The sequence below is a fragment of the Diabrotica undecimpunctata genome, chromosome 3, assembly GCF_040954645.1.
Source record: "Diabrotica undecimpunctata isolate CICGRU chromosome 3, icDiaUnde3, whole genome shotgun sequence".
NCBI classification, from domain to species: domain Eukaryota; kingdom Metazoa; phylum Arthropoda; class Insecta; order Coleoptera; family Chrysomelidae; genus Diabrotica; species Diabrotica undecimpunctata.
The window spans coordinates 172,948,931-172,962,684 of record NC_092805.1 but is presented as its reverse complement, the minus strand read 5'-3'; the positions used below and the strand labels follow the sequence as shown (position 1 = coordinate 172,962,684).

Below are 13,754 nucleotides of genomic sequence, written 5' to 3'. Positions count from 1 at the left end.
GTCTTATTTCCAGTTTTTGTCATCCATCGATGAATAAGAGGTTACTAACATTTGTATTGAATTAAACAACTAGATAAAGATATTAATAATTTAAGAAAATGAAAATAAAAATATCACAAACATTAGGATCGCTATATTATTACCAGAAATAATCTTTTGACAGCACGTAGTAAGTCCTTACCTCAATTGTTTACGTTTTCTTCAGATCTACTTATTTGTTTATAAATACCACGTAATTTTACTCTACTTTTTCCTATCACTGCAACAACAGAACCACCTGGAAGGTGAGCGTGTTATGTAATGCCAACCACGCGTGTTGCAAGCTGTCAGCGTCTTCGTGGTTGTTCTTAGTTAGCGGACTGACGACGACGGCGAGGTCTATTATGAAAGAAACTGTGTCTTTTATTAGTATTATTTAATAACAAGGTTCATCCATTAAAAATAATAACCAATTCATTGTGTTTAAATTAGTTTTAATTTATAGTCAGGATTAATTTTTTTAAACAACATTCAGTTAATTTTAAAATTATTTGTAGATACACACAGAATTCGAATACTTATAAGGTCCAAAAACCACATATTAATAAGGCATATACTGTAAAATACATATAAAAATAGTCAGTAAACATGTCTTAAAAAGTTAATATATATTATCACCCATGTATAAACGACGACGCAACAAAAAATAAAAAACAAAAAATTCACAAATAGTTAATATAATAATATACATATCATTAGCTAAGGTTTCGTTTTGTTTGGATTTTTACTAAAAAAATTAAAATTGAGAATAATACTATACAATTGTTTGTTGGTTAAATTTTCTTTTCAAAAACATAGTCCAGAAAAGTAAAGTCATATAATTTTCAATACAAAAATTGTTTTCAAAAAAGTAACACAAAAAAATATCAATTACATACCAAAAAAGCAAAATATATATGTAGAATGTATAGATCTCAACGTCAAATATCAAATCATAATATAAATAAAATGATAGAATAGAGAGGAAAGTAAAGAAAGCTCGTGGAATCTAAAAGTCAAGGAGGTAAAAAGAAATACTTAGGTACAAGACATAAATAAACTCAGAGAAGACACAAATAAACAATGTCCAGTTATAAAAGAGAGTACGATCAAGAATGAGAGGAAGCATAAGGAAAAATAAGGAAAAAGGCTCAAATGTATGAAAGTAAAAAATCAATGTACTAAAAAATGACAAAAGAAACAGCGAAAGCGATTGACAAAAGAAAGTAAAATGTATCAAAAAAGAGAAGGTCACAAAGAAATAAAAGGGTCAAGAATGGGTAAAAATTAGAGCTAGATAAAAACTCGTCAATGAGTACAAGAGGAATAAAAAACAAGAAGGTCATAAAAGAATATAATTCGGGACACATAGAGAAATGCTGAAGAATGACGTCTACTCAATCCTAACTAAGAAAGAGAAAAAAAAAGATCAAGAAAAATGAGAAGAGGAGGAAGAAGAAGAAATAAAATAAATAGAAAGGACTAAAATGATGATGGAGTCAGGAGAAGGCAATATTGTATACGAACTGATAACACTAAGGGAAATAATAAATGGACAAGTATACCAACTAATAAAATAAATATGGTTATAAAATAGAATATCTAAAGGGAATCTATCTTTCAGATAGATAACACAGGAATTATGTCAACTATCTACAACGAGATAAAGAATTATGTAATAACTATAAAACTCTGCACAAAAAATACTAGGAGACTACCAAAATGGATTTAGACCAGAAAGATTGATGATAAATAGCAGAGACACTGATGGAAGCATTAAAGGAACTAAAGATACCAAAGAAAGTAAAAAATTGGCAGAAATAACACTAGATCAAACAAATGATAACAAAAGAATTGACATCATTAAAATGATTAAGAAAAACCAACGTTAGAAGAAGTGTTAACTAACATGAACTACTTTTAGCAAACGGAACTTTATATTTAAGAATAAGAAAATACGTATTTGCCTAAAAGGCATAACTCTATGATAGCTGCTGTAATATTACAGCACCCACATAAAACCCTACTTACTTATCTTCGTAGACTTTCACGAACCCTTCGAATTCGACAGCATTATAACTGCTCTGAACAATAGTAGAATAGACTACCGGCTTTCAAAGTTAGTACAAACATTGTACCAAAACGCCACAATGCGTGTAAAACTACATGATACCACTACAGAAATTCATATATATCGAGGTGTGAGACAAGGCGACACTCTCTCGCCCAAATTATTTATATGGGTCCTCGAATACGCTTTTAAAATACTAAAGTGGAAAAATAGAGGAATAAAAATAAACGGGGAAATGCTCAATCATCTGCGTTTTGCCGACGATATAGTTCTTATTAGCGAAGATCTGCGTGAAGCACAAAAAATGCTACAAGAATTAGAAAACGTATCTTCAATAATAGGTCTAAAAATGAACATCAGTAAGACCAAATTGGATGGATGGAATAGCTGTTGATGATAATGATGAATACTTAATAATATTGAAATACAGAAAAAAAAAGAATAATTTAAATCAAAACTTGGTGAACAGTAATACCAACGATATACTTCGTTACTTTTTTGAAAACTTCCAACTATATTTTTTTATATCTCAATTTTAAAATAAAAAATTGTTAATCAATCTTTCGTTAAGAAAGACCCAGCACCAACCCCTTCCTAAATCTATTAAATATTTAACATCTAATCAGACTTTGTCCACATTATAAGTATCTTTAAAATATTAAAGATAGTACGGTAACTAGTTTAAATAATTTAATCACGTCAACTACAAAAACAGCAAAGTTGTATGAGAGTTCATAAGATTTAATATCGCAACCACCATTAGAAATAGATGATGATGTAAGTTTTTGTGATAGAAGCTTTACTTAAGAGCCTTAGAAACACATCCACAATATATGCAGTTGATCAAAATAGACATTACTAAATAATTTTTTATCTAGTTCACTGAAAAAATATGTTTAACAAACGCATCAATCAAAACTACCATTTGAGGGATTTTAAATGGAAAAAGTGAAAGTAGTCCTTACAGTACTCCTTGTAGGTTACAATTGCGACTTAAAGTTAAGCTACAATTATTGAGACTTGTCAATTTATGCATGTATGTACTAAAGTTTCAACCAAAGCTTCAGGTAGCTTTACAACTGAAACTCTGAATAAGGCTTCAGTTGAAACTTGAAATGAGGTTTTAACTGAGACTTAAGATAAGGTTTCAGTTTAGATTTCCATCATTCAAGGATGGAGCTCAGGTTTTGATTGAGGCTTCAGTAAATGCTTCATATGAGAATCAAATTAAGCCATTATATATATGAGATAAACTACTTCTTCGTAAGTTTATGAACTCTCATACAATTCTATTAGATAATATTAAAAATAAATATGTTCATTATAGCTACAATCTCCTACGATGCACCTCTTAACTTGATGCGGTGGTATTTCTAGCCCATCGATTCTTGAAAATTGAGATCTGTTTTGGAAGAAAGACGAACTTCCCGTTTTTAAGATTGCATGTTGGAAATCCCAGTTTCCACTTGTACCTTCTACATTTGATGCCAAATCCAGAAGGTCCCGTTTTTGGTACATGATCTTCGGATCTAAAGAGCTATATATGTGACCCATGGGACGATTGTGGGCTCTGTAAAACTGAAATAAACCAGTCTTTACTTACTTAACGTACGAAATATAAGCTTTAAAATAATATTAAAAAAACAACAAAAATTAGAATAATCTTCAAATAATTCAGGCCTACGCCCAACATGGTCATATAACAATTGATAAGTGGACATATTCTACGAAGATATTATAAAGGGAATAAGTATTTTAAAAGCTCGCTATGCAACAAAAATTGGTGATTTTAGTGCGCAAATAGGAGTAAAATAAGACATAGGAGTAAGTTATATAGCAGATAGAGGAAGGTCACCGAAACACATCAGCGAACCCTTACCAACTACTCGCGCCGAGGCAGTGTGGTAAAGTAACCTCAACAGCCCCTAACGTAAATGATACATTCAAATCATGTGGCCTTATTCTTTGTACGCCCAAATGGACCTGAACTGGGTAGCTTTCGGGATCAAGCCAGGAGGGCAGAGGGTACTAAGAATCTGCCTTTAAACCGCTACCCAAATAAATCGCTTTATATAACTACTGCTCGCTATCAAATTAATTCAGATTTGGGGATGTCATAGGAATCAGCGAAATAAGACGGAAAGATGAGAAGCTATTAGAAATAGCGAGGAAACACAATCTACTATCAAGAAATATCAAGGCGGTATTGGATTCCCAATAAAAAAAAATGAAAACGAAGAGTAGTAGAAATAACTAGTATCTCGGATAGAGTAGCTAGCTTAATCTTACAACTTAAAATATATCAGTGTATACTGCCGACCATGACATACAGGTGCAAATCTTGGGCACTAAAGAAAGATATAATAGCGAAGGTACTCAAAGTTACTTAAAGGTCAATGGACCGATGCATCCTAGGTATAAACAAGAGAGATCGAAATAGAATAGAATGGATAAGACAGAAAACCAAGGTCACTGATGTAATCCACAGAATTAAATCTTTAAAATGGCAGTGGGCGGGACATTTAGCGAGAACAACTGACAGTAGATGGTCTACAGAAGAAACAAACATATTCATAAAATCTTGAGCCAGAAGGTAAATTAATATCAGATAAAAAAAATAAACCAAAGAGTTAATGATTTCTACAACGTGTTATACAAAAAGCATTCACTTTAATAATGTAGATATAAGAGATCAATTTTATATCTAATAGACGGATACAGTATCTTAAAATGTAAAGTAAATTTGGAGTAAGAAGATAAACTTACTATAAATTTTTCTTCCAGTCTGTCGATGACGTCTATGTAGTAATTTAAAGCGCCCATCTCTTTGTTCGTTGGTGTTTCAAAATTCGGAATACAAATCGAAGATTCTCCGGTGGTAATATCCAACAACATGTCCAACGTAGCTCTTTGGGCCGATTTGTTACGCCTCGGTGAACTTCTCGGTTTAGGATACCGTTTTAGTTTATCCACTCCAGCCAGCCGTGGCTCCAGGATTCGGTCCGTTACATCTTGTATAATTTCTTCAGAATCCGAGTCGAATCCATCGTCAAAGTTGTCGGTTGCTGTTTGTTCTGTCTCAGGAGAAAGGGGCCTGTAGTCTAAAAAACAGTCTGAAATTCCACTATCTGTTGGGGATGGTGATGGTATTGGAATTACTCTAGGAATATCAGGATCAGTTGTTATTCCCTCGTGTATAAAAGTTATTTCGTTCGACAAAATTTCATCTCCTTCAGGAATCCCAGCTTCACTTATCTCTACTACTTCTATATCAGGAACAACTTCTGTTGGTAGGACTGTTGGCTTGGGTATGGGTGATTCGTAAATAATATTGAGTGGAGACGAACGGTTTTCGTCGACCAGTAAAGATTCCATTCCTAAAAAACTTCCCCTCATGTTGCCAATAAGAGGACCTAACTCTGATGTTACTTGAGCACGGGACATTCCGGATAAAATTATGGCGGTGGGCAACGCCATTTTGTCTAAAAAAGTAATGTTTGTTTAAATAAAAACACTGGTAAGATGTTTACACTATTTGTTTATAAGACAATTCGTTTTTGTATTGCCAATTTTGTTTGTAAATTATACAGTTCTAAATATAAACGTATATTCTTGGCATTTAAGTGTTCGTTTATTGCCAACAGTGTTTTATTAGGTCAAGAAAAGTTTAAAAACACGCATTTTTGTATGCAACAGAAAACTGGGTAATGGAGATTACGTAAACTAATGCGTATTTCATATGTGCTGATAGTATAACCATTGAAGAAGTATAAAGAAGAGCTGGAAACTAACACTAACTAACTAAGTTACAAACTGGAAAACAATGAAAAGTTTTCAAAGATATACAATGAGAGATGATAAAAATTTGAGATATTAAGATTGATTTTATGGGGTAGGGTAGAAGAAAGAAGAAGCCCAGGAAGAAAGCAATAATCGTGGCTATGAAGTGTACGAGTTTGGAGTGGAATTCGAAATGCAGCTAAACTTTTCAAACTTGCTAGAGAAGGACAATTACCTATAAATCACATATTAACGTGTACACACTAGAATGGAACGCTAAGAGACCTAAGAAAGTGGTATGGTTGCAGCTCAGTAGATCTTTTCAGAGCAGCTACCAATAAGGTACGGATAGGTGTGATGATAGCCAACCTCCGATAGGAGAAGGAACCACAAGAAGAAGAATGGATGAAACTAGGATCCATTATCTCACTAAAAACGCAAATCTGAAAAGCCTAGGCTCCCAAAAAGAGCAATGTTGTGTTTTTAAAATAGAAATCAAGTCTCATCAGTTCAGAGTTTATGAAGTTCAGAAAACTAGGTATAAAATTCGACCAATTTACAACAAAAAGTACATAGGAAATACTAATAAGGAGACGATGGGGAATGAAAAGTACCCAGACGATCTCTATTATTCTTTCTACTACTGGAGTCATTCCCAACATCTTTATAAGACCATGCAGAAAGCTGTACTTTCGACGACTAGATGTGTATAAAAATTTTTGGGAGATACTCCAGCATACCAAGTCACTTAGGGTTCGATAACACGGAAAGAGTCCAAACAAAAAGCATAGTAAATACTAAATGAACATAAAAACTCAATGAAGTAGAGCTACTATAAAAGTAGCACTCTATATATAATATTGTATATATATTGTAGTATAGACTACTAACTATATACACTACTATATTTAATATAGTAATACCTACGTCTAGGGTTGGAATCAATAATAATTGATGAAAAATGAGGGAAAATTAAGGAAAATGATGAAAGACCAAAGAAAACCTAGTGGGTGACATTACGAAGTAATTAATTAGGAAACTGACCTCGCATATGGATAAAAACAAAGAAAATGCTGATGTATAAAATATTTAGAAAGATCATAAAAAACAAATAAAAAAGAATCTACTTTAATTGTTTTTATTAAATCTTAAAAAAAAAAGAATCTTACACTTAAAAAAGATCAAATGGGTGCTATTAGAGAAAAGTATATACAAAAGAGCTAGATGATGTTGAAAGTGGACGCAAAATTTGCTCAATTTAAAGAGTTATTTCCTAGAAAGTTCCTAGAAAAAAAAACGAAATATACCTACTATAAAACAGTTAAGTTACTGGCATACATTTGTGAAGATTATTGCTCAATGTCAATATAATACAATACCTATCACAACCACATGTAAATGTGCATTCAAATGAAAATATTTAATGATAAAAATCGACGGCTGAAGTTCTACACAGAGTTTTTTCCTTTTGAAAATCTTTTATGTATTTGCCTTATCTTTTTCCGTATTTATTATACAAACAAAATAATCACGTAGCTACATTCCTATCTATAAAAACTAAATCGTACTATCCATAACATTTTTCAACTTACCTTTTTACACAAATAAAACACCGATCACAAAAACTGGAAGCACATTCGTGTGATTTTTTGTTGTGGTCAACAACAAATCCACACGTCTTCGGCGAATTTTTCACATGAGTATTTACAAAAATATAATCGAATATGGTATGCCTAGTGATTCCCAAATAAAATGGTACAAATTGTTATTAAAAATAAATTATATGCGATCTTCTTATCTTATAATTTAGATAAGGTTTTTAATTTTTATAATTTAAGATTATAGTGCCATCTGTGGGTAGTTATAAACGGTAAGTCGTTAACAGAGGTACATACAAAAGTAGGAAACTAGTTTTCTGACAGAGGACTCGCGAGTTATTATTGGTTTTAGTTAGTTAAAAAATATGAAGAGGGCCATGGTAGTATAAACTTCAGAATTAGGAATGATGCTAAAGATAAAATCAGTCTCAGAAAAGATTAGAAAATTTTATGAACAGATTTGAAGATAATAAGTGAATATAAAAATTGTAAGGTAATAGTTCATGATTCTGTAAGCCAACAATATAAAATTGATTATGTTGGATATTTAACGAGAAGTGCGACAGATATGCATATTGTATCCTTTTCTCCTAACATTTTTATGTTTACCGACGGGCTAGAGCTGCGCCCTGATTCTATTTCATTTCGATGTCGAAATTTAAAAGCGACTACGCCATGACAGTCGCAATCGCTAGCGATTCTCATTCATTTCGATTGTAGTTAAAACTGGGGATATTTACTTTATCATTTTGACACTGCTGAAAATTTGGGTTGGCCCTGTTGTTTATTGGCTGCACTACGCTTGTTGAATGTGTGTTTTGTTTACGTTACGTGAACGTCTTTTTTTTTTCTTGTTTGAGTTGTTAAATCATAAATATTGGTCATTCTCAATTATATTTTGAATTGAAAGAAAAGATGGCAAGAAAAAAAAAGGCGATGTGGGAGATCCTTAAGTTATAACCACTAAGATTTGACTTAGTGGTTATATTCTAATATATTTTTAAATTTACTGCAGCTTAGTAATACTAACCCTAAACATTTTGGGTATCCTAGAGGCATAAACACTTTCTTCCAAATATGGTTCTAATACCCTTATTAAATAATTTGCAGCTTGTTTATTTAGCCGGAATTGCTGTCTAAATTGAGCATCACTTAGTGAAAAAGAATTTTGAGTATCCCGTAACATTCTTCTTATCCTCCGTTATGAGCGTCGGATATCTATCCTCTCCAATTCCTCCAAAACTAGCAAATGTCCGTAAAACACAGCGATATTAATACTTTTTGCCTCGGTTTTCCTTGCAAGGATCAAAACACCCCTACCTAAACTGAACCTAAGTTCACTTCTCCCAGTCCAGTCAGTCATGTCAGATTGATTTCGACTCGAAATGAAATTTCAACCACTTTCTTGAAGTTGAAATTAAAATTGAATTATGGGTATACAATTAACAAATTAAACAAAACGGAAGCTGTACATATCTGGGTAATTATGCGGATAGAAACAATAGCATATTTTGTAGAGAGAAATTGGCTGCTAGCAAAGGCCAACTTTACATACATACATTAGGATGAACTCTAACAACTGTCTAACAAAAAAATGTCAGCTACTTAAATGCTACATAATTTCGGTTTTGCTACACAGAATGGGAGTGGATTTTGTTGAAGATATCTACGAAAAAGCTGGATGCTTTTAAGATGTGATATTCCAGACGAATATTAAGGATCTCAAAATTTAATCCATTTACAAATATTAAAATTTTCCACTAAATGTGAAGTGCTTATCACGATAATAAACGGAAAGTAGAGTACTTTGGATACATTATGAGATATATACATACTTCATTACATGGTTACTAAACGCACATTATTTAGTAGGAGAGCCCAGGAATGTCGACGAATTTTATAGCTCTAAGAACTTTTTTCTAATATCAGCTAACAGTAAAAATTGGCAAGCCTACATCAAGAACGGATAGATATCACAAAAAAAGATTTGTTAAATTTTGATTTATAACTTTTTATAGCCCAAAAAGCAAATAACTTTAATATAATTTTCAAATTGTATATAAATATTTTTATAAAAATGTCACCATGAATGACTACAGCGCCACCTATGTGAAATCTTAAACATTTCTAGTTGGCGAGAAGCACACTAAACCTTATAGCATCCTATGAAGGTGTATACTTTGCTAACATGTAATTGCGAAATATTTTGTTAGAGACCTCTATCTATTTCGATTTTGAGAATAATATTGTAAAAAATAGAAACAATAATTTTTCTTTAACACAATGTAGAGCACAAAAAAAAACAATTAAATCTGAGAGTTTTAGGGAATATTAGCAACTTCACGTTACTTCAAAAAATACCTAGCAAGTGTAATAAAACAGACCATGAGATAATAAGAGATGAAATGATAAGGATCGGAAACATACCCACCCCAAGTAGTAGGAGCAAATGGGAAGCAGTACTTAAATGACAACGGAGACGCAGTTTAATGCTTAAAAGAAGATACTGAGATGAAGATGAAATGAGACAATTGACTGCTCACATTTAATTGAAGATCGTGTGCAACCAATAGGATCTTATTTCACGTCCCTCAACAGTGTCCATATGCACAATGGTCACGTGCTAGGCTAGACTGCACACGAGCCTGCACTACAGCAACAGAGACTTGCTGCTAAAAGAGCAAATGAGTTTTTCTGCTTCAACCATTTTCGTCTGCTCTCCGGATGATAGTAATGAACGAATCTGAGTGGCTGACAAACCCTTAGACAGAGGAGCAGTAACTCCAATTGAATTGGTTTTTTACGTACCTACCTCTTTTTTACATTCTTATTAACAAACGATTTAGGAACCCTATTAGTATAGTTACGACATACCCTGGAGCAGATATTGGATCTGACCACATTCCTTTACATAGTCACCGATGTAAGAGTGGGGCTAAAATCAGCAAAAGAATATTACTATTTTAGATGTCAACAAAAGTAAAATAAAAATGATGTAAACAATTATATGAAAGGAATTAGAACATAGGAAGTAGAGGAAACATGGAAATTATTTCGTGAACATATGACCAATATTATAGAAGAACATAGTGGAGCTACTATATTCAAGAAACAACAATGGAGCACAGAAGGCAATGCAAGGACAAGACAGACCAATACTGAAGAAAAAAAAGAGAAATAAATAAAAAAATACGAGCCGCTAAAGAAAAGTGGATGGTGAAGAAATGTTCAGAAAAAATTATAAAAGAAGACTGACATGTTAAATATATACAACAAGAAAGGTCGTGAAGTTGTTGGCCTGTAAAAAAGAAAAACACTAATATTTTAGTAGATAAAGCAGGAAAAATTATCATTGATGAATGACAATTACTTGAAACATGGAGTAACTATATAATTGAATAGTTTCAAGATGATAAGAGAAACATACAGAGCAATGTAAATCAAGCAGGAGCTGATTTTTAAAATCTGAAGTTCTTCATGCTATAAAATTAGTTAAAACGAAGAAAGCAACTGGACCAGAGAACATTTCAACTGAACTCTTTTAAAAATAATACGAGGACCACATAGGTGCTTTAGTTAAGCTTTTCAAATATGTATATATACTATTGGTGAAATACCTGAGGAAGGGTTGAAGGGCTTTTTCTTCGTAGGTATTTTTCATGGTAGGAAAAGAACTCATTGTGACAGCGACCTAATCAGACCCAGTTTGGATTTAGGAATGCGTTGGTACCCGTGAGACACTTTTTGACTTAAATTTACTTCTTCAAAAATGCCGCTAGCACCCTGAAAATATTTATGTGGCGTTAATCGATTATGAAAAGGTTTTTAATAAAGTTATGCCTGGAATGCTTTTAAACATAAAATATTATGAACCAAATGCATTAATGTTATAGATCTAGGTATCATAGAAAACTTATACTGGAAGCAGTCGTATGAGTCGATGGGAGATTAACCACCGAATATTACATTCAAGGCGACATCAGACATGGATGAATTCTATCCTCACTTTAATTTAGTAGCTACTTCGATATAATTTTCAAGCAGACTTTGCACGATAAACACTTTGGAGTGAAAACCAATGGTGAACTATATAATATATGCTTCTTCTTCTTCTTCTTCTTGTGCCACTCCTATCGGAGATTGGAAATCATCAAGGCTATCCTGACCTTGTTTACAGTTGACCTAAAGAGTTCATTAGTGGTACAGCCAAACCACTCTCTCAAATTACGCAACCATGACATTCTTCTACGGCCTGGATTCCGTTTTCCTTCTATTTTTCCTGGCATTTATTTTGAAGTAATGCATATTTATGTCCTCTCATCAGGTGACCCAAATATTCGAGTTTTCTTCGTTTGATCGTTGACAAAATTTCTGGGTCTTCCTATCCTTCGCATTACTTCAAGGTTTGTGACTCTTTCAACCCAAGTTATCTTCAGCATTCGACGGTAGCACCACATCTCGAAACTTTCAATATTTTTTATGTTGTTCTGTTTGAGAGTCCAGGCCTCTACATCGTATAATAAGGTGTTAAATACGTAGCCCCTTAGCATTCTTAATCGTAGAGGGATGCTCACATCTCTGTTGCAGAAGAATTTCCTCATCTTTATGAAAGTTGCCCTGGCAATTTCGATACGTCTTTTTATTTCATTGTTTTGGTCTCCAGTTTCGTTTATTGAATATATATACTTACGACACAGCTATTAGTCTCCAAGGCATTTATGTTCGAAATTTATGACATTCAGTCGCGAACCTTAAGACGGTGTTTCCCTACAGGTGGATCATTGAGAGAGTTACTCACTTTAAATATCTAAGATGCTACATTGCAGACCAACTAGATCTAAGTAAAGGGATCAAGTGCAAAATTGAAGTAGCTCTTACAACGTTCCTAAAAATGAAATTATTCTTATGTGACCACAGTATAAACCTAAAATACGTCAAAGAATGATCAAGTGCTATCTTTAGTCAATGTTGTTACATGGTACCAAGACTTGGACTCTGGAAGCTGATACAATCAATTGCCTAGAGTCGTTTGAGATCTGATTGCATATTATAATGCTGCGAATACCCTGGACAGCGATCCAGACCAACGAAGCTGTGTTAAATAGAGCGAGTGTCGCTAATACTAGAAAATAATTAACCTATTTACCATGAAAGGTAAATCGAGGGCCGCAGAGGGTTGGATAGGAATAGGCACAGTCGAACAACTATTTCGGTTAGCTGAAGATCGTGAACAATTCGCCAATGTAATTGCCAATATTAGGGGAACCTAATATGGCACTGAAAGAAGAACATACCTACCTTGTGATTTTATTTTTAATTTTTGGTAAGAATAAGATTTTGTTTTGAATAAAAGGTTTTGTTACAGTTACGTTTCCGTTTCTAATGGTGTTGCCAAATGTATAAATAAATGTTTTATTTTATATCCTTGATAGACCCAGTGGTCAGAGAAGAAGGGGAAGATCTAGAACAAAGTTCCTTGATATCATCGATGAAGACATGAGAAATATGGGAATACGTGCTTGGCGGAGGAAGGCGATGGATAGGGACGATTGGAGAAAAATTCTTGAGAAGACTAGGGCTCACACATGGTTGTAAAGCGAAAATCATGATGATGAATGTCTTTTTTTATTTATTATTACCAGGTAGTTATTGCTTAAGACAAGAAAGACCTGGAGTATAGGACTAGAAAACTAATGGAAGAGTACAAAAAATGGGGCCTCGAAGTAAATTTACAAAAAACGCAATATCTTTGCATAGGAGGAGAAAATACCGCAGATGACCTCGAATTAGAAGACGGGAAAATTAAGAAATGCAATCAATGTATATATTTGGGAGTTAAACTAACAAAGACAGGAAGAACTGACGAAGCCATAAAAGACAGAATAACCAAAGGGAAACGAGTTAAAGGTGCATTCAATTCAGTACTAAGGCAGAAAAATATAAGACCGGAAACGAAAAAAATAATACCATATTGAAACCAGTAATCGTCTATGGCTCAGAAGTATGGCAGTTATCACAAAAACTTAAAGGTAACCTATTGGCAATTTAAATGGATTTTTGGAGGAGAGCAGCGGGAAAGTCTAGATTAGAACATATGAGAAATGAGGACATAAGGAATCAAATGAATGTACAAAGATCAATTATAGAAGACATCGAAAAACAATAATAAACATGGTACGGACATGTTAGACGTATGGGGGAAGAAAGACTACCAAAAAAAATATTAGAATGGATACTACCAGAGAAAAGAAAACGAGGACGACCAACAACAACATGGAATTTCAAAA

General features: G+C 33.2%; 1 protein-coding gene across 2 annotated transcripts; it reads right to left on the bottom strand.

The window, feature by feature from the left end:
- Positions 1-398: 398 nt before the first annotated feature.
- LOC140437837 (uncharacterized) lies at positions 399-7,657 on the bottom strand. 2 transcript variants are annotated; one of them, XM_072527604.1, is made up of 3 exons: positions 7,462-7,657; positions 4,856-5,571; positions 399-3,667 (listed from the first exon to the last, which is right to left on the bottom strand). In XM_072527604.1, exons 2-3 carry the CDS (start codon positions 5,564-5,566, stop codon positions 3,392-3,394), a joined length of 987 nt encoding a protein of 328 aa, XP_072383705.1. In that variant the 5' UTR covers positions 5,567-5,571; positions 7,462-7,657; the 3' UTR covers positions 399-3,391. The 2 variants fall into 2 exon arrangements, with proteins under 2 accessions (XP_072383705.1, XP_072383706.1); XM_072527605.1 differs by lacking the exon at positions 7,462-7,657 and adding an exon at positions 7,249-7,401.
- Between the last annotated feature and the right edge of the window lie 6,097 nt (positions 7,658-13,754).

Coding starts and splice junctions, on each gene's coding strand:
- LOC140437837 (XM_072527604.1), bottom strand. CDS start 5,566: ATGGCGTTGCCCACCGCCATAATTTTATCCGGAATGTCCCGTGCTCAA. Junction 3,668..4,855: donor GACTGGAAGAAAAATTTATA/GTAAGTTTATCT, acceptor GGTTTATTTCAG/TTTTACAGAGCCCACAATCG.